At 39.1% G+C, this 22,423-nt stretch overlaps 1 protein-coding gene across 1 annotated transcript in view; it reads left to right on the forward strand.

Moving 5' to 3' along the window:
* Positions 1 to 22,423, forward strand: part of CDK6 (cyclin dependent kinase 6) — a 251,021-nt gene that overhangs the window by 215,652 nt on the left and 12,946 nt on the right. Inside the window, exon 5 of the mRNA XM_040472681.1 lies at positions 20,601 to 20,651. Coding sequence (XP_040328615.1) covers positions 20,601 to 20,651 — 51 coding nt within the window. The remainder of the gene's footprint in view (positions 1 to 20,600; positions 20,652 to 22,423) is intronic.

A 22,423-nucleotide genomic window follows, 5' to 3' on the forward strand; every position in this document is an offset into this window, starting at 1 on the left:
TTTTTTTTATTTATATATGAAATTTATTGTCAAATTGGTTTCCATACAACACCCAGTGCTCATCCCAAAAGGTGCCCTCCTCAATACCCATCACCCACCCTCTCCTCCCTCCCACCCCCCATCAACCCTCAGTTTGCTCTCAGTTCTCAACAGTCTCTTATGCTTTGGCTCTCTCCCACTCTAACCTCTTTTTTTTTTCCTTCCCCTCCCCCATGGGTTCCTGTTAAGTTTCTCAGGATCCACATAAGAGTGAAACCATATGGTATCTGTCTTTCTCTGTATGGCTTATTTCACTTAGCATCACACTCTCCAGTTCCATCCACGTTGCTACAAAAGGCCATATTTCATTTTTTCTCATTGCCACGTAGTATTCCATAGTGTATATAAACCACAATTTCTTTATCCATTCATCAGTTGATGGACATTTAGGCTCTTTCCATAATTTGGCTATTGTTGAGAGTGCTGCTATGAACATTGGGGTACAAGTGCCCCTATGCATCAGTACTCCTGTGTCCCTTGGATAAATTCCTAGCAGTGCTACTGCAGGGTCATAGGGTAGGTCTATTTTTAATTTTCTGAGGAACCTCCACACTGCTTTCCAGAGCGGCTGCACCAATTTGCATTCCCACCAACAGTGCAAGAGGGTTCCCGTTTCTCCACATCCTCTCCAGCATCTATAGTCTCCTGATTTGTTCATTTTGGCCACTCTGACTGGCGTGAGGTGATACCTGAGTGTGGTTTTGATTTGTATTTCCCTGATAAGGAGCGACGCTGAACATCTTTTCATGTGCCTGTTGGCCATCTGGATGTCTTCTTTAGAGAAGTGTCTATTCATGTTTTCTGCCCATTTCTTCACTGGGTTATTTGCTTTTCGGGTGTGGAGTTTGGTGAGCTCTTTATAGATTTTGGATACTAGCCCTTTGTCCGATATGTCATTTGCAAAGATCTTTTCCCATTCCGTTGGTTGCCTTTTAGTTTGGTTGGTTGTTTCCTTTGCTGTGCAGAAGCTTTTTATCTTCATAAGGTCCCAGTAATTCACTTTTGCTTTTAATTCCCTTGCCTTTGGGGATGTGTCGAGTAAGAGATTGCTACGGCTGAGGTCAGAGAGGTCTTTTCCTGCTTTCTCCTCTAAGGTTTTGATGGTTTCCTGTCTCACATTCAGGTCCTTGATCCATTTTGAGTTTATTTTTGTGAATGGTGTGAGAGAGTGGTCTGGTTTCAACCTTCTGCATGTTGCTGTCCAGTTCTCCCAGCACCATTTGTTAAAGAGACTGTCTTTTTTCCATTGGATGTTCTTTCCTGCTTTGTCAAAGATGAGTTGGCCATACGTTCGTGGGTCTAGTTCTGGGGTTTCTATTCTATTCCATTGGTCTATGTGTCTGTTTTTGTGCCAATACCATGCTGTCTTGATGATGACAGCTTTGTAGTAGAGGCTAAAGTCTGGGATTGTGATGCCTCCTGCTTTGGTCTTCTTCTTCAAAATTACTTTGGCTATTCGGGGCCTTTTGTGGTTCCATATGAATTTTAGGATTGCTTGTTCTAGTTTCGAGAAGAATGCTGGGGCAATTTTGATTGGGATTGCATTGAATGTGTAGATAGCTTTGGGTAGTATTGACATTTTGACAATATTTATTCTTCCAATCCATGAGCAGGGAATGTCTTTCCATTTCTTTATATCTTCTTCAATTACCTTCATAAGCTTTCTATAGTTTTCAGCATACAGATCCTTTACATCTTTGGTTAGATTTATTCCTAGGTATTTTATGCTTCTTGGTGCAATTGTGAATGGGATCAGTTTCTTTATTTGTCTTTCTGTTGCTTCATTGTTAGTGTATAAGAATGCAACTGATTTCTGTACATTGATTTTGTATCCTGCAACTTTGCTGAATTCATGGATCAGTTCTAGCAGACTTTTGGTGGAGTCTGTCGTATTTTCCATGTATAATATCATGTCATCTGCAAAAAGCGAAAGCTTGACTTCATCTTTGCCAATTTTGATGCCTTTGATTTCCTTTTGTTGTCTGATTGCTGATGCTAGAACTTCCAGCACTATGTTAAACAACAGCGGTGAGAGTGGGCATCCCTGTCGTGTTCCTGATCTCAGGGAAAAAGCTCTCAGTTTTTCCTGAAAGTGGGTTTTTTTTTTAACGTTTATTTGTTTACTTCGGGGGGTGGGGCAGAGAGAGGGGGAGAGAGAGAATCCCAAGCAGGCTCTGCACTGTCAGTGCCAGAGGGTGACATGGGGCCCAAACCTACAAACTGTGAGATCACGACCTGAGCTGAAATCAAGAGTTGCACGCTTAACCAACTAAGTCACCCAGGTGCCCCCCTGAAAGTACTTGTCTTAACTAAATGTTTCATTTGTATGACTGGCATAAAACCTCTTGCCCATGATAACCCTTCTCTTATAAAGTCAAATACGTGGCAGATAGACTCATCCCTCCCTAGAGAATATGCAATGTGAACAGATTGTAAGTAGAATCCTCTGCCCTCAACCTCCTCATTCTTATAAATTCATTTGTCTTCATAAATAAAACAAAGACTGTGCTGAGGCCAAAGACTGACCTTAATATTTGTTTGGGACCATACGTTTTTCAATTCGCTTTGGTAGATTGCATTTAATATATGATAAAATAGTATCAAGAAGCAGTCGGAATTAGCAATATTGATTCCAGCTCCTACACTTACCACATACATGACTGTGTCTGTTTAAGTTACAAAACTCTCCTGAGCCCCAGCTTCCTCATCCATAAAATAAAGCTAGTAAGGACTATGTTTCAGAGTTGCTTGTAAGGATTAGCAAAGTATGTCTTACCTATCATTCTTACCCGATTTCATTAAGCAAAATTTATATGGCTGTGTTAGAACTGAGAAGTAGAAATTCACAGAAGTGTTACCAATGATAAATAAATATAAGAATTAAAATGTTCAAACTCGGGCCGCCTGGGTGGCGCAGTCGGTTAAGCGTCCGGCTTCAGCCAGGTCACGATCTCGCGGTCCGTGAGTTCGAGCCCCGCGTCAGGCTCTGGGCTGATGGCTCGGAGCCTGGAGCCTGTTTCCGATTCTGTGTCTCCCTCTCTCTCTGCCCCTCCCCCGTTCATGCTCTGTCTCTCTCTGTCCCAAAAATAAATAAAAACGTTGAAGAAAAAAAATTGTTTTTAAATAAAATAAAATAAAATGTTCAAACTCACTACTAATGGGGGAAATACACATTCTAACAATAATTTATTAATGTGTTCAGAGAGAGGGAGTGTATTTCATTTACTACTGTACTGAAGAGGGAGAGGGAATGATCTAACTAATGAGCTTTACTGCCATGGATACTCAATAAGGAAACACATTTCCCCCCATATTTGTCATTTTCCTGACTGCATCATCTTTAAATTTTCTAAGCCGGTGATCTTTATGAATAGCCCAGCAGAATATCATGGGTAAATTAAATTCAGAGATTTTTATTCAGAGATAGGACCAAAACAACAGCATTGCATTTTCTTTGCACATTGAGACACAATGAGAAAAAGAAACCATGAAGGGGGTAGGAATGGGGGGAGGTAACACAATATTAAGCAAAAAGAAATAACTTTGGAATGAAAGTTCATTACATTTGCTGTTTGATAGATAGCATTACTTCCACTGAGAAGCTAATTTTACTTCTCACTGGCTCTAACTGCTTCATCCACATAGTTTATTATTTTGGTAGCACGTCTGTGGTATAGAGTAGGGCAGAAGCTGTGATAACCGTCCTTTAACAGATGAGCAGAGGTTAAGTGGCCTGCCTGCCTGCACTCAGTGATTTGTTAATCATTTACAGAGTCAGCATTAGGAGCTGGGTCTTCTGTCTCCTGGTTTATTCTCCTTTCCATTACACATGGCTGAGTGCTTCTATCTTGTTCTACAGAAGTCTCTACAGGGCACACACCCCTGCCCTGTTCTAGAAATAGCATTGTTACCTGATAGGCTGGTCTGCGAGGATGACCATTTTCAAATGTTTTAGGGAGCTAGGATATAACAGGGTTTTTTTCCCCAAGAGGAAGTAGCAATGAATCCTGCACCAAAAATAACGCCTTAACTGCTAATTCTGCTTAGTAGGTGGTTTCCCAAGGATGATCCAATGCAGTGAGTCATCAATCTGAGTGCTTATTAGCACATTATTTCTCTTTTTTTACTAACCCCTGGTGCTTTGGGTTGCATGTTTTTTAACCTTTACAGCCTTTCTGGGAGGTTTATAGTCTTCATACTATGAATATAAACCATTCCCCCCAACATGTCCCTCTTTTCCTTCTTCCTCCACTCTTCAAATCTAAGATAACCCATGACTCAAGAACAGTCAGGATTATGACCTCAGACAACAGAGTGACATGTCTTCAGAGTTGGTAGTAGCTCCATTTCATTCCCAGTAAAAATTAAAAATGTAGACTCAGGGGCGCCTGGGTGGCTCAGTCGGTTGAGCGTCCAACTTCGGCTCAGGTCATGATCTCGCAGTTCATGAGTTCGAGCCCCACATCGGGCTCTGTGCTGACAGCTCAGAGCCTGGAGCCTGCTTCAGATTCTGTGTCCCCCTCTCTCTCTGCCCCACCCCTGCTTGTGCTCTCTCTCTGTCTTTCAAAAATGAATAAACATTAAAAAAATATTTTTAAATGTAGACTCATGTGAACAAATGTGTGGGACCTATATCCAGAAAACTACAAACTTGATCGAGAGATCTAAAATGCCTACATAGATGTAGAGAACAGTTAAATGTTAGAAAGATGCTACATCTTCCTGAATAAGAAGATTGAATATTGAAATTAACTCATGGGTTTATGCAACTTCAATCAGAATCCCAGGGGGATTTTCTAAAATGCATCTGAAGAGTTAAACTCGTGAAAATAGCCAAGAATTAATTAATACACACACACACACACACACACACACACACACACACACACACGAAGGGAAACTCTCCACCGCGAACCACTAAAATGCATTATGCAGCTACAATAATGAAAATAATTTAGTACCAGCAGAAGAAATGATAGACATTTATAGAACTGAATAGAGACCCCAGTTTAGGAAGTGATGTGACTTATCAAAATCACAAATTCTGGAGGACAGACTGGCTTGTTCAACAAGTAAGATAGGGTAACTAGTCAACTTGTTAGGGAGGGGGGGTGGGGAATGATAATCTAATTAGAGTCTCTATTCCTTAGCGTGGAGCAAATAATAGTTTATTTAAGTATTAGAAATGAAACCATAAAAGGATAAAGAAACTACAGGAAATACTTACAACCTTAAAATGGAGTAGACTTTCAAAGCATTAAAAAGTAACAAAGATGGGGCGCCTGGGTGGCGCAGTCGGTTAAACGTCCGACTTCAGCCAGGTCACGATCTCGCGGTCTGTGAGTTCGAGCCCAGCGTCAGGCTCTGGGCTGATGGCTCGGAGCCTGGAGCCTGCTTCCGATTCTGTGTCTCCCTCTCTCTGACCCTCCCCCGTTCATGCTCTGTCTCTCTCTGTCCCAAAAATAAATAAAAAAACGTTGAAAAAAAAATTTTTTTTAAAAAGTCACAAAGAAACAGACGCCTGGGTGGCTCAGTTGGTTAAGCACCTGAGATTGAGCTCTGCATCACTCTGGACTGAGAAGTACGGAGTTTGCTTGGGATTTTCTCTCTGCCCCCTCCCCTGCTTGCTCTCTCTCAAAAATAAATAAATAAACTTTTTTTTTTAAGTCACAAAAATATTTGACTGTATAAAAATTGAAAACTTTAGTTCATCAAGAAATAAACATACCTCAAAAAGCATACGGTAATCTTGGAAAAAATGTTTGCAATGAATATGACAAAGGCATAATAGACTTCATGAATAAAGAACTCTTAAACCAATAGCATACCTCAGTGTAGCTATACCATTTTCCTATCACATTATGCCCATGTCACAATGCTAATAAATAGGTTTTGTAAACAGTACAGTTCAGATGACACAAGAGAATGAGAGAAATTTAGATCTTATTTTTCATTCACATATTCTTTGTTCAAAGGCAGTTTAAGGAAACTACACATTATGCTATAAATACTTGAGGACAGTTTGTCCACATTGACACTTCCATTTCCTAAAATGAAACCCTCAGTGGCCCACAGGGAGAAAAAAGCCTGGCTTTGTTAACCAGCTTTATTTCAACAAGCACATCCATATGGTAAGAACTTCCTCTGATGAGTCAGCCACAGTTGTCAAACATCAACTTTCCTTTGTTTGACCCGTGCAGAAATAAGGTCTGTGGAAGCACAATGCAAGAGTCTGAATCATTTAATTGTGTTTTTTTTCATATCTGAATTTGCATCCGTCACAAACTCAGTGTGTACACCCTGAAAAATTACATTCCTCAAATATCACTGAAAAAATCCCATTCAAATGGGTCTGTTCTGTCTAGATAGTCTGTGAAATTTCTAAGGAATGTTGTGGGCTTTGCTTCCTGTGCTAAATTGTTGAGTTATCACACATTATTGGATTCTACCCAAAATGTACTGGATAGGAATATTATATTCATACAGGATACCAGTTGTCTGTAGCATTCAGAAAGGAAAAAAGAATAAGATGACTGCTGCTCCTTGTCATAAGATATAAACTCTATCTAAAAGGATAGGTAGAAATATGTGTGCAAATATTTTTTTCTTAAATATGTCCTTGATTCTTCTCTTTATAGAGGCTTGAGTTGTATTCAGTCACAGCTTTGTTATGACTGCTAACCACTGTCTTGTCTCTTTGTTCTTGTTCAAACCAAGGACTACAGAGCTGGATTTCAGATTCTGCTGTGGGGTATGGTACCATCCTTAGTTTGTTTGAAAGGGAAGACATCTTTAGAGATACCATCTTATCCATTTGTATATAAAAAGAGAAAAATAATTGAAGTGATGCTGTGTGATTTTTTTTCTTCCACATACTTTTCTCTATTTTCCAAATTTTCTTCAGTGCATATATATTTTATAATCAGCAAAATAACTTGTTATTTTGTTTTAAGTAGGCTCCTTGCCCAGCGTGGAACCCAAGGCAGGGCTTGAACTCAGAACACTGAGATCAAGACATGAGCTGAGATCAAGAGTCAGATGCTTAACTGACTGAGCCACCCAGGCACCCCATATTGGTTATATATTTTAAAGTACCCACCCATCGTTAAAAATATAAATGCAATAGGGACACCTGGGTGGCTCAGTCGGTTAGGCGTCTGACTGGCTCAGGTCATGATCTCATGGTTCCTGAGTTTGAGCCCTGCATCAGGCTCTGTGCTGACAGCTTGCTTTGGATTCTGTGTCTCCCTCTCTCTGCCCGTCCCCTGCTTGGGCTCTGTCTCTCGCTCAAAAGTAAATAAATAAACATGTGTGTGTGTGTGTGTGTGTGTGTGTGGGTGTGGGTGTGGGTGTGAGTGTGGGTGTGGGTGTGTGTACATACATACATATATATATATATACACAATATATAAGCCTTTTATTTTCTTAAGTTTATTTATTTATTTTGAGAGAGAGACAGAGTGCAAGGAAGGGAGGGGCAGAGAGAGTGAGGGAGAATTTCAAGCAGGCTCCGCATTTCAGCACAGACCCCAACTCAACACTCGAACTCACGAAACTGTGATATCATGACCTGAGCTGAAATCAAGAGGCAAACACTCAACCAACTGAACCACCCAGGTGCCCCTAAATAAGCTTTTTTAAAAATTAAGGTGGCTCTTGAGTCAATAAAATTTTATCCAGAGAGAATAAATGCTAACTTTTGCTGACTGATCACTGCACTAATTTCTCAATCTTAGTGTCATATGTAGACATCACTAACATTTAAGGGCCAGCACCCATATTTGTATGCTAAGCAGATTTTTTTTTTTTAAGGAAAAAATGAGAAAATCAGTCTTCCACTGTTTGGAGTATTTTTAACCAAAGATTGAATCCAACTTAAGGATATTTTTGGATCATTTGTAATACTCTCCAAGTGATACTTTTGGTTCTCTTTTGAGCAGAGCTTTTTTTTTTTTTTTTTTTTTTTAATCCATTTCAACCAACAGACACTTCTATTTGAGAAAATTTCTAGTGATTCTTTTCCCCCAAATCAACATTAAAAACCTTCATCCCTGGATTATGTCATTTCGCTGACAGATGGTTGATATCAATATTACAGTGTTTGCAAGAGAAAGCATGTGTAAGTGAGCATAAAGGAGGTCAGAACTGCCTACTAAAAGACCCACAACAGAGCTTGTAAGACTCTCTTTGGCGAAAATATTGTGTCAAAGACAAAGTCTGATGGATTCCTAGAATGCCACATTTTTGTTACCTTAATACGTGTAATATTTGCTCTTGGAGTATGTCATTATTAGACAGGCTAAATTTTACATTTGCTAACTTTTATTCCTTGTGTATTGCTTTGATGTCAGTTTATCAGAGAGAAAAAACTTGATTCGCCTGGGTCACCTTGATTCCCATGGCTAGTTTATTTTCCATATGTGTTCCTGATTAGTCTCCGCCCTCTCTCCTGCTATACCTAGGCAGTACTTCAGAATTATTCTCAGCCCAGCTCACAGCCTATTGCTACCAGTCGATGAGGTTGAACAAGATGAATACTTCTTGTCATCTTAGATGAGTAACTCCACCCCAGTCTCTATTGGTGGTCACCTCTTAAGATCCTGCAATTCCCTCAGACTGGGTCACCAGTCTGAGACAAAGCCACTGGCAGTGCTCTTTCCTTAGGCAAGATATACAGTTGACCCTTAAACAACAACTGTATTTGGTACAGTTAAAGGCACCAAACCCCTCCCCAGCACAGTTGAAAATAGGTATATAACTTTTGGCTCCCCTCAGACTTAACTATTAATAACCTACTGTTGACTGGAAGCCTTACCAAGAACATAAACACTTATTTTATATGTTAGATGTATTCTATGCTGGATCCTTCCAAGAAACCTGGGGAAAAGAAAATGTGACTAAGAAAATCATAAGAGAATATTACAATACTGTTTAAAAAAAAAAAATCCTCATACAAGTGAGCCCATGCAGTTCAAACCTGTGTTGCTTAAGGATCAACTATGTATAGCTTTATGAGGTCATTTGCTAGAAGAGAGTAATAACATCTTGAATTATGGTAGGAGGAGGGAGCTTACCAATAATCTAGTCCCTTATCACATAATAGCAGTCAGTTGTTAGGAAAAAAAGAGAATGAAACCTGTCTGAGCCACCTTCATTCTTACTGTTTTGAGAGATGTTTCTCTGATTTTCAAAACAGCCCTCAGAAATAACAATGAAAAAAATTTTTTGTAGATTTCTCTCTCTCTTTTTTTAATTTCCTTTTCTACACCCTCTTGCTCTGGGTTTCCTCGATAGTGTAACCAACCACCCCATTTGCCTGGGACAGAAAAGCTTCTTGGGATACAGGATTTTCAGTGCTAACACTAGGTCCATTGTGGGTAAGTTGGTCACCCTGTTCCTGGGGTGCTCTACCCAAATGGCCAAGTACTGAGAAGCATGGGTGCTAAGGTTCTCATTCATGAACCGGCTAGCTCCCTATTACAGCTTTTCTTTCTCTCCTAGGAAGGCACAGTATAAAGAAAGGCTAGGACTGTAGACAGATGATTTTATGATGGGGTCTAATGAGTTTCAAGTTTGGTTGAAGAAGGTCTCTAGTTCACAGTTCTGCAGAGTGAAGGTGATTGATAAGCCCTAGCCCAATTAATAATAAAAAGCCTGACTAATTAATCTATGGCACCGATTCAGCCAGATGTCCTGGTAATCTCTGATCATTTTTCTGTGTTTCCACTACCACCATCACCCTTGCCCCAAATGATCTTCCAACAACGTTGTCATTAAAGTTTCTCAATACCAAGCCCAACATAAAATACAGTGAGTATTACAGCTACAGTTTCCATATGGGAGAAAGATCCATGCCCTGGGTTTGTTTATATGACAGACCAGAAGACCGCTTTCCCCAGGGCACTGAACCTAAGATGTCTGGCTGTTAATGAAGCTTACTGCCCAGGTGCTTCTAATAGGCGTCACAGGTCACACATTCTGGACTGCCTCCAGTTTCCTGGTAATTAGTAATACTGATATAAATGCTTCACCTTGCGAGTTACCTCCTTTTAGGTTTGACTCAGATTTCTTTTCCCTGTGCTAAAACTTTCTTTCAAATGCAGTATTATATAGTATTTGGTCAGACAACAGGGCAAGAGTGAGGACAAAAATGTAATAATGCAACTAGGAACCCAGCCAGTAGAAAATGCTCAACGTACGGCCATTTCTTCCCCGCCTTAAGAACTCCCCTGAGCCGTATGAAGGGAGAGCAAGAGATAAGGGAGGCACTGGGAGAGTAATGAACATGTAATTTGGCAAGAAAACTTACCAGAAAGTATGTAAAATGAGTACTTGGATCCCAGACATGGAATGAGACAAATCATGTTTGTTGCTCCTATTGGAAAAAAACGTGTCCAGCTTTCTAACTTTAAAAGTCGGAAGGGTATTGTATTTAGTAATATGAGGAAGGAAGTGTTACGGACTGAACATTTGTGTCTTACCACCACTACCGCCAAACTAAGATGTTGAAGCCTTAACCTCCAATTTTGATGTTATTTGGACACAGGGCCTTTGGGATTATTCAGAGTTAGATGAGGTCAGGAGGGTGGGTCCCCCATAATGGCATTAGTGCCCTTATAAGAGAAACCAAGGGAGCTTGTTGCAAGTGAGTACACAGCAAGCAAGTGGCCATCCACGAACTGGGGAGAGAGTCCTCACCAGACGCCTTTGTCAAGGACTTACAGCCTCCAGAACTATGGGAAATACTAGCCTGTGGTGTTTTGTTATGGCATCTCAAGTTGACTGAGACAAGAAAAGCTAGCGCTGGAAGAACAGAAAGATAATTCTGTAATTAAATAGGTATTTAAAAGCAATGATTATTTCTGGCAAACAATAGATAATTAATACTTATTGAAGTGCTTAGAAATGATCTTTTTTATCTTCATGACCACTTAGGCTTCTTGAGTCATATATAAAATTGACTAAGTCAGTAAATGTATTAATTTGTAAGTTTCGTAATGTTTCAGAAGTCTCAAGTGGTTTGGTGAAGTCTGGTTTAGTTTTAATTCTCAATTTTGAACGAAAAGTGGTGGGGTTTTCCTCTCTGCCTCTCTCATGTACTCTCTCTCTCTCTTTCTCTCTCTCTCTCTCTCTCTCTGTCTCAAGGAAGTTACTCATACATAGTCCAGTAAAATATGAGCCCTCTATGGAGAAATAAATTATTCACATCTGGTAACAAGGAAAAAAGTAAATTCAGCTATTTATTTGTAAGGAAATGACCAGACTCCAAATCCCCTACTATGGACAGATAAGGCAGCACACTCTAAATTGTGTTCATCTGGCCTTTCCTGTGAGGGGCACCTCCCTTTCCTGGTAGAGGTTTTTTCCTATCTGTCTCTGTCTCAGTGACAGAACTTCATCTCAGATTCTTCTTTTTTGCCCTAGTACTTGCCTTGTATTACTTGGGCTTTTAATTTTTTATTTTTTTATTTATTTTTTTTTTTTTTTCTCACTTGCTCTTTCCCACCAGCCCTTCCTTTCTGGGCTGGTTTCCTTCCAGAGCCTCTTTCCCCTCCACACCCTTTTTAATCCTTCACTCTGTTTGGCCTTTGCTACACTTCTTTTCATCCCTTCTCTTTCTTTGTCTTCCAAAGAGCCCATCCCTGGCCTGCCTACCTGGTGAAGTAAAGCACCTGAGGGCAAAGTTCCTATCCAGCATGCCTCTTGCTGCTTCTCGGGTGATTTTGGTGACATTTGAGATGTAGGAGACCAATGGTCAGCCAGCCCACATTTTTAAATACCCATTAGTTGCAGGATGATACCGTCTAGTAATACGGTAACACGGGCCAGTTAAAGCATAAACAGATACAACAATATAAATCAAATTGGTTTTGGCTCTAAATGCCTACACATCTATTCATATATATATGTGCAAATACACCTGCTCACACTTGAATTTCCCAGAGATGAACCAAGGGCATGAATTTTGAGATGAGAAGAACTGACGTTGATGGGAAGAAGGGAGAGAAGGCCTTCTCAGTGCAGGGAACAGTAACCACTCCTGTGTATTAAATGAGTGCCAGTCATGGACAGAGTAAGCAGTAAATTATGTGCCCTGGATACAGAAGCAAGTAAGGGTTGGCCCTGTCCGCAGAGAGCTTCCAGTTTGGCTGGAGAGACCAACAAGTAACCGAGTAATAGAAGTGGGTTAGCAGAAGACATGGGAATGCAGAAGTGAGGTGGGCAGATTGCATTCATTTAGTACTGTATTGCAAGTAACAGTGTTGGGGGTTTTTTCTTCTGATTTTAAAAAGTTATTAGGGCTCATAAAATGCTCAGTGAAGAATATTAGAAAAATGCAGAAAACAAATCACCCATAATCTTGCCATCCAGAGGAAAGCAAAAGATAGTAGTTTTAAAGTAAGCCCTTTTTGTACAAAGACTTTTTTTGTCTTATTATTTAGTTCTAATCTGATAAATCAAATGTTTGGGGAAATCCAGATTCTTATTAGTAGGTTATTCAGAACTTACAGAGCACATGTCTTCAAATGGGTACTTGACCGAATATATGGTAAAATAAATGTTTGCCATTGTATTCTAATACCATGTACTTAAGCCTTTTTTTTATATATTTAGGCCTAAATCAGTTTTTTTACTGTCCTTCTGAATCTGTAATGTTTGCTTGGAAATACAGTTTCTTAACTGTTTTTTAAAACTGCCTTATTGACATAAAATTCACATACCATACCATTCACCAATATAAATTGTATAATTCAGTGGGTTTTAGTTTAGTATATCCACAGAGTTGGGCAACCATCACCACAGCCAATTTTAGAACATTTTTATCAATCCAGAAAGAAACTGTATACCCATTAGCAGGCACTCCTCATTTTCCCCCAAGCCCCCCAAACTTAAACAGCCATTAATCTACTTTCTGACTCTCTAGATTTGCCTCTTCTATATAAATGGAATCATATGATAAACATGGTCTTTTGTGACTGGGTGCTTTTACTTAGCATAACGTTTTCAAGGGTCATTCATGTTGTAGTAGTGCTTCATTCCTTTTTATGACTGAATGAAACTCCATTGTACAGTTCCACGGCATTCTGTTGACATTCTGTTTTCCCATTGTCGGTTGGTGAACATTTGGGTTGTTTCTACTTTGGGGCTGTTATGAATAATGCTGCTGTGTGCATTCATGTACAAGTGTTTGTGTGCACATACATTGCCAGTATTCTCGGGTATATACCTAGGTGTGCTAAACTATCATTTGCATGTTTTTCATTCTCAGATTTCAAAGCATTGTTTTATGCATTATTTTGTATTGTAAAGGAACATATTTAAAATTAATTACCTTCCAATCTTCTCCCCACACCACCCTCTCCCCACCTTTTTCATTAAGCTTGATTTTACTAATACTGGAAACTTAAAACCACACTGCTTCTCCCAAGTCTTGTTGAGCCTTTTTTTTTTTTTTTTTTACCAAATTCAGATCACCTTCCCTTAAATGTCTTTGTGGCCTTTCCCATTTGCTTGTCCACCTAGTTTAGGTCCTTGTCATCTCTTTCATACACTGACCTCCCCACTGGCGCCTCTAGTTCTGTCTCTGTCCCCTCTGAGTGACTCAGTAAATCTCTGCCATATTAATCTTTCTAAAACACAGCTTCTGTTTCCTGTTCATTGGAGTCAGATAGACCAACTTAGCCACTTACTGAATAGAGTTTCCTTGGATAAGTTTCTTTAGTTCTCATCTGTAAAAGGCAGTTAATCAGACCACCTTCCAACATTCTAGTAAAGATTAAATGATTGCCTTGAACTTTTGTCTCCCACCAGTAAAATGAGATAAACATCTTTAATTCATGATCCTGCATTTGTATCTCTTCTCTCCCAGAAAGGCAAGGATCATTATGGTGATGTGTAATACATAGATCTTGTAAATATTATACATTTATATTGTAATATATTTATATCAAAATGTGTAATATAATTTAAGTATATGTATAGTATATATTAAGACCATATATTATATAATATTTATATTTAATATATTTTTAGGGGGAAAGGTTCTCTCCCAGCACCTCATGCAGCCCTGTGTGCTTAGTGAGTGATCACTCAATTAGTGTTTACAAAGTAAATCAATTAATTGGTTTTCTGCTTAAGGTGGTTATTTGAATAGGTGGTAATTGAAAGGTGATAACATTTTTAAGTGAACAGATAATAGCTCTATCTAAAACTGAACATGGGAGCAAGTATAAAATAGTAGGAAATATTTTTCAAAAGGTCATTTTATGAACATGGAAAATTGCTCTACTAATCAAGAAAGATAGCAGTTAAAGCATAGCTGCAGGTCAAATACAGGTTACAGAGGTGTTCTATAGAGTGATCCATGATTTCCTCATCTTTTTAGTACAATGAACATATTGTAACCAAACGTAAGCTTTTCATCTTCCTTTATGCGTGAATCATTTCCTTTCTATAGCAGACTTATCAGCATACACGTCTCATCTGCTAGAAAACATACCCTACTTCTAAAAGTTTTCCACTGTTTATTGAGCTTATGAATGACATTTATATGTTCTTTTAGTTGTTTGTTTAAAAAAGCACGTAATCTGAAACGTGGTACCCTTTGTAATTTGACCCAAGGAAATTTACTTCATGGTTAAAAGATAGGGTGCGTGCGTGTGTTGCCAAAACTACATACAGAGGAAGAAATTATATTGCCAATTCAAAATTAATCAAACTTTATCCAAAAATTTGACATTCTTTCTTTCTTTTCTTGATGATAAAGGTGTAAAAGTTGTAAGGGTGTATGACCCTAGCAGAAGAGCTACTAGGCTTTAATATGATTTGGGCATCCACCAGGTGGTGACAAATGTCCTCTTCCTTTCTGGTTCACTATGCAAAATACTTTGTCATCTGTGTATAATAGTGGCCAAGGAGCAGGAGAACTATCTACCATGTGTGAGTGTGAGAAGGTATGTGTGTTTAGTTGCCATTTATTTTATAGGTCTGCTATAAACTGGACATTTTACAGATAAAGCAAATAAGATTCAAAGAGGCTAAGTGACTTTCCTAGGGTCATTCAGACAGAAATGGCTGAGTGGGGATTCACACCCAAGATAGTCCATCATCAAAGTCTATGCCCTTTCTCCAGTCCTGAAAAATCAACATGTCAGGGGAGGGGGACTGAAGGTGGTGTGCATTAAGGCTGAAATTCACAAATTCAAAAAAACTTTAGGAAAAATCCTTGCTAAAGAAAACCCCAAGAACCATTCTTGTTTTGATATGACAGTGCCTACGCTCATATGAGAAGAAAATTGAGTTTGCTGTGGTTTGAAACGAATGCAATCTGCCATTATATTTGGCAACAATCCTTTTAGTTAGAAAAAATGCTTTTATGTATAAATTAAAATTTTTTTTCAGAAAGAGTTTATCTTATCAGCATTAACTATTACCAAGTATAACAGTGAAGGAAGGTATTTGAAGAAAATACTTGGAAATAACCTAAAATTCTCTTTCATCAAAACATAGCGATACTCAGTTTCAGATATTTCCCCCCAAATATGATTTATCTTGTCAAATAAATTGGCCTCAAAGGTTGAAATGGTAAGGCCTTCCAGTACAGTCTTCTGTAGTTTAGGTGGGAATTTGAAATAAAAAAGAGGTTGAGAGCCATGAGAGGCAGAAGGAGGTTTATGCAAAAGAATGTGAATAGTCCTAGCAAGTGAGTGTGGAGAAAATCTTCTGAGGAAAAGGGAAGATCATAGGCCAGGTGAAGGGAAAAGAAATGTATAAAATTAAAAATGGTTTCATGAAATGTAGATGCAACAAAGGTCTTTAACAGATAATATTTGCAAGCCACTACCCAAACCTTTGCTTAAACTACTGAGAAGTGATCTGAAGCAACTAATAAATCAGAGTTTTTTGTTATAGTAGAGTGCATAAAAGTTACTGACCTTAAGTAAGGTCAGTATAATAAATAAATAAGTCCAGTATAATAAAGGGATTTTTTAATATATTAATCCAGTAAAACAATTGCACAGTTTTTATTTGGGAATGTTCTTGATAGGCATAATCTTTCCATTTTACTAGTTAACCCCTCCATAAACTGTGTATATAAAGAAATTTTTTAAAAAATATAACACCAAACTTCAGATTTACTGCTTTCTGCAGAATATCTCTTCTGTTAATTTTACTTTTAAGTAATTAGTATAAAAGAATTAGTAAGTATGTTACCTGGGAGGCTTATGGGATAATTTAGTGGATCTTCTCCCTACAGTGACTCAAAAAAAAAAAAAAAAAAACCATGACTTTTTAAGAGCCTTTGTCTCATGATATATAATAGAATATTCCCCTTTCATCTTCAGTTTTCATGAAGGACCTATATAAATATACCCTAGGATTTCCACAAGAGATAGACTTTTAGGCACTAGGCAGAAACAGAGTTCAGAGTTATTTTGGACCTCCTCACATTGTCCCTGTCTGATCATCTCTAGCTCAGTCTGTGTTTCAGTCTTCTGTGTCTTACTCTCCCCCATTTTGGTCCTTCAGCCCTCTACTTCCTTCCTTCCAGCTCAGCCCTATGTCATGGTAATAAAGAACTAGCCAAGTTTGACTCATGTATTTGTGTGTTTTAGCTGAATCATTCGTACAATTATAAAAATTATTCAAGGCAGTAGAATTAAACTCTCCCTCACCACTAAACCAAAGAGTATAGTCAAAGATTACGTCCATAATGGTCCACCTAAGATATGACATAAATTATATGAATTGAAGGATATTTAACTTAGCTTATCTGAGGAAGGAAGAAATATTCAAAGTAACCTTAGTGAAAATACAATCCTTCTGGCCTGATGCACACAGGTCAGAGACCTGATACAGCCAAGACTTTTGACCATGGAGCCTTAAAGACAGATTATATCATATAATATCCTTGATGATCTTATTCTTTCATTTCCATACTCTACCATAGCACCCCCAAGAATTCATCGTGATGGAAAGTTTCATCTTTCCTCTAAATCCACCTTAACTTCCCATGCTCCTGACGAACTTAGCATCCTCTGTCATAAAACCAGCTCAAACTTGAGAATTTTCAGTCAAAAACTGAATGGATGGTTCTAAGAGTTTGATCACATTCATGACCAACTTTTTGGTCAACTAAGAGTATCAGTACCAGTACCAACTAATAAGTAGGTCTGTTACCCACTTCATGTGACTCCTTTTGATCATCTTGTGACTTTGTTTTTGCATCCAGAGACCTATCTTATAGGAGTTAATTGCATGCAGTCAGGATTTAGTGGTTCTGTATAACTCAAGCTAATTCATATCTCTTATAAAGCCAAATTAATAGACTACAGAGTCACATGCCAGGTCTTCCTGTGTGGCAACAGTCATTTTGGGCTGTACACTGAATTGTTGCTTCCAAGTTTCTAGTATTCCCCATAGCAGGTCACAGAAAAGTGGTTATGATTAAGACCTTCTGCTTGTTGCACTCATCAAAGGATGCCAAACTAATGGGCCAGTTCTAACTCAAGGATGTAAAGCACATTTCTTTTTGTGGGCCAAGTCCAGCCAATAGAGATAAAACTTTAGGCTCTCACAGTATGGTAGACTATATGACTTGAAAGCCCTCTGCTAAAACATGTAGCAAATGTAAGATAAAATATAGCAAGCATTTGCTTGACTGCACAGGGGAGCTAGCAAAGATGTTAAAATATTGCCAAGAAAGAATAAAGGGAGCTGAAAACCAAACCAGTAAGGGCATAAGCCACTGCTACCCCTGAGCTTCAGGCTTGGGTCTTGGTACCCCTCTCTGGAAAAAGGTGCTCTTCTCCTTTTACCTGGGAACAACATCCATTTAAGTTAGTCTGCTTTGTTGATTTCCCAGTAGCCACGGCCAGTTGATTTTAAACGGTTCCATGATTCTCAAAGACAATTTCACCCTTGCCTCTGTGGATACCAGTCTTCTCCATGAAGGGTGAGGGGCTTGGCATGTTTACAAAGCTGCCTAACTAGCTCATCAGATTAAATGCATGCTCTCTGTTCCCTCTGGGCCTACTCACCTGGAATGTCCATCACTTGAGCCATGTGAGATACCTGCTAAACAAAGAGGGGTCATTTGTGTTTGTCCAAACCTTGTAATGCTGGTTACACTTAGTTTTGTAATTTCATACTTTAATATTAAGGAAACAGATGAGTGTGAAAATAAGGAGCAGTGTTTCTGTGCAACCCAAGTTCTATGCTTTGGAAAGGAAAAAAAAAAATAATGTACCAATTAAGATGTGAGCAAAACAGCTGTAAAAGACTACACTGGGGGGAAGAATGTAAAAATCTAGAAGGGCCTAACACTGTATGTTAACTATACTAGAATTAAAATTAAAATTTTAATCTAAAAAATCTAGAAGGGCCATCAGACAGTAAGTTTATGGAAAACATAGAGAACTTCAGTCAGTCTGGTGGATTGCTTTGTTCCTTGTTAAAACAGGGCAAGAATTTAAAGACACTTGGACACTTGCAGAGTAGTATGGGTACAGAATCCCGCAGACACCTGCTTGTGAGACACCACATTCTCTATAAAGTGCCCTTCACATATTCTCTGTGCTGTTTCACCCCACAGCCTCAGCGATAGGTACTGTCTATGAGTGCGGAGGACATTAGTAAACAAAATAAATGGATCATAATATAATAATGAAGCAGATAGGCTTTGGGGCAGGGCAGACCTGTTTTGAATTTTAAGTCTGCATTTTGTTATTTGTCCTTAGATAAATCATGAAACATCTCCAATCCTATTAGCTCAACAGCAAATAGGGATAATAATAATAACTACCTTGGTCCTGAAATTTTTGTGAGAATTAAATGAGATAATGTTCGGGGAGCCCATGGCACTATGTCAGATTCAACATTAGTGTTCTGGAAATAACAGCTGTTAAGATTCCATTGTTTGGCTTTTCTAAAACTTGCTCTTTGAAGACCTGTCTGGATGGCTTTCAAAAGCCGTCTCCCTGGTTCTTTCCGAACTTGGCTGCATTAGTGATGTGGGAGTTGCCTATCTTAGTTTGCTATGGCTGGCATAACAAAATACTAAAGGCTGCGAGGCTTAAACAACATAAATTTATTTTCTCACCATTCTGGAGGCTAGAAGTACAAAATCAAGGTGTCAGCAGATTTGGCTTCTTCCGAGGCCTCTCTCCTTGGCTTGCCTTCCTGCTGGGTCCCCACATAATCATTCCTCTGTGTGCACACATGCCCCTGATGCCCCTGTGTGTCCAAATTTCCTCTTTTTATAAGGACACTAGTCAGATGGGATTAGGGCTCACCCTAATGACCTCATTTTAACTTAATCACCTCTTTAAAGACCCTGTCTCCAAATACAGTCAGTCCTCTGACTGGGGGTTGGACTTCAGCATGAATTTTGGAGGGGATACAGTTCAGCCCATAACATTGCCACAAATTAATTATTTTTGGCTGCATTTGCAAATAACCCTTTTAAAGAATAAGAACCTGAAAAAAATTAAAAAGAATAAGAACCTGAGTAGAAACTATGGTTGAGGGATTTTAAGATCTCTTCTAGCCACTGAAATGCTAGGACTTTGCAGGATTCTCTGTATATGATCTATATAACAAGTTTACTTATTATGCCTAAAAAATAGTTAAAAGGTTTAAGGCTTTATAAAATAATATATAATACTTATATTTATAACTTGTATATAACATTTTTAAAGTACGGTCTCTGGTAATAGGCTAAAAATAGTTTTTAAAGCACATTGTTGAAAAATAGCTGTGAGGCATTGAGCAGGGGGTTAAGAAACATTTATGTGTGTACCATAGGAATATATTAAATGAAATATTTATTAACTGAGCACCTGTTCAGGTACAGCATTAGGCCAAAGATTAGGGGCAAACCAGAGAAGTACTTGCCCTTTAGGGGTATTGATCTACTTGGGAAAATGCCAGAAATGTCACCAAGTGAGCTCATTTAATTGCCAGTTAAATTCTCAGGGTAGACACTGAGGCCTGTGTGTTCATAGTCACCTCTGAAGCCAAGAGTGATGGTTGGCTTCTATAACGTGAGAAAGGAAGGTGAAAATCAGAAAAATAGGTCCAGGGGTTTTCTCCCTGCAGCGTCAGGACAAATGGAAACAGAAAGCCCTGAGGAAGTACTGTATAGCAGAGAGGTGGGGCAAGGGTGCTCAGAAAAGAATCTGACTAAGAGCAGTTTCAAAGCCCACAGACCCCTCGGTTCAGACTAGGACAGTGATGTGTTCCACCCCTTCACTAAGTTAAGTAGGATTTTGAAACTGAGGAATGTATATGCTGGTGGCACTGTTTTTGGAATGAGTACAAATAGGATACCCATGGTTAGAAAACGTGGGAGTCAGGTACCACCAGATACTTAGGAGAGATCCTCACCATGAAGTGAAATGCAAGAAAAACCTTCATTTACCAAAGGAAAGAGGTCTCACTTCTTTACCTCATCCTCACCCTTAAGGAATATTTTACTTCGCGTAAACCATGGTAATGACCAATATGATTGAAATGTAACTTGAGAAAATCCTGTTTAATGTGTATCTTTATTCTTCTAGGCCTCTTTTTCGTGGAAGTTCAGACGTTGATCAACTTGGAAAAATCTTGGAGTAAGTAGTAACTCTAATTTTGCATCAGCATCTGTAGCATTAAAACATTTATAGTGCCTTTCATATAAAATGTTTATCTCGGGGCGCCTGGGTGGCGCAGTCGGTTAAGCGTCCGACTTCAGCCAGGTCACGATTTCGCGGTCCGTGAGTTCGAGCCCGGCGTCGGGCTCTGGGCTGATGGCTCAGAGCCTGGAGCCTGTTTCCGATTCTGTGTCTCCCTCTCTCTCTGCCCCTCCCCCGTTCATGCTCTGTCTCTCTCTGTCCCAAAAATTAATAAACGTTGAAAAAAAAATTTAAAAAAAAAATGTTTATCTCTTGTCCTTCCTACCCCAAGCTGCTGCCTCAGACAGTGTTACTATTTGTGTGGTGAGTGGGGACATGGCAGACATGCTGTTTTATGCAGAGCCCATCATGACATGTAGCCTATCTGGGCTCTGTTCTGGCAGCTTGTATGTTGTTCGTGTGGATCTTTTCGCTAATCCTCCTTCTCCATTTGGCTGAGCTCCAGTTCTTTTCAGATGTGTTGTGTGCTTGGGCCGTTTCAGATGTCCACTGTCAGGGGTGGGGCGCTTGGTAGCCTGGTAACCCATTCTTGCCCACTGGGCTTCCTGTCCCTATTGAGTATCCTTTTGTTATCCAGATTGGTTTTGCATTGTTTTGTTTTCCTGGGCAAAAGATGGTATGCTACACAACCCATTTTTCTTGGGAGCACCAAAATAGGAAATGAGAATCCTAGATTCTAACCCTACATCTGTTGCTAAATAACTATGCAATCTTGAGAAAGTCATTTAAAATGCCTCATAAAGTGCTTACACAGTGCCTGGTGCATAGTGAATACTTTAAAAATGGTAGCTATTATTATAATTCATCCTTAATTGTTTAACCTTTTTGTTCCTTAACTTCTTCACCTGAGTAATGAAACTTTGGATGTAAATGCTAAGATTCTTTCTTGTGCTTAACATTCTTTGGTTCTAATTGTCTGTTACTTGGCTTGTTGATGATTTGCAGAGTTCCATTCATGTCTACATGTTTATGCATGTGGGGGTATGTATGCTTTCATGTTTCTAGAATGTTAAGAAGGAGCTTTATCTTCTCACAAAGCATGAAGTATGGCATCCTTTTGGGATATGTGCTTGTGCCAAGCCCCATCAGAATTGGGGGTGGGGGGAGGGAATAGGGCGCCTGGATGGTTCAGTCAGTTAAGCATCTGGCTCTTGATTTTGGCTCAGGTCATGATCTCCCTGTTTCTGAGTTCAAGCCATGTATTGGGCTCTGCTCTAACAGTACAGAGCCTGCTTGCGATTCACTCTTTCCCTCTCTGCCTCTCTCTCTGTCTCTCTCTTTCTCTGTCTCTCTTTCTCTCTCAAAAATAAATAAATAAACTTAAAAAAAAAAAAGAATTGGGGGGAGCAAGAAAAAAGTGGGGATTCTAGAACCAAAAATAACCCTGATCATTGGTCTATAATATTTTATAGGAATCCCAGAGATTTTTATGATACTTTCAGTCCATCTGTAAAACTGATGAAAAGTATCCCTAAAGAAAAGAATTATATTTTAACACTGTCTACTCAAACAGGACTGCTTAAAACAGTTGGAATAAAACTGGAACCTGAGTTTTGTCTTTTAGTGACCAGAAAGCTTCAGTAGGCTTCCATTGGTGCTATTGCCACTGCCGAATCAGAACCCGGTGGCCTTAAGGCCTAAAAAATATTTGCTGATTTTATTGCCTGGGGGCTTCCCAAGTCCAGGGAAGCTGCCAAGACTACCACGCC

The sequence above is a fragment of the Herpailurus yagouaroundi genome, unplaced genomic scaffold, assembly GCF_014898765.1.
Source record: "Herpailurus yagouaroundi ecotype Mexico unplaced genomic scaffold, PumYag 100, whole genome shotgun sequence".
Taxonomy (NCBI): Eukaryota; Metazoa; Chordata; class Mammalia; order Carnivora; family Felidae; genus Herpailurus; species Herpailurus yagouaroundi.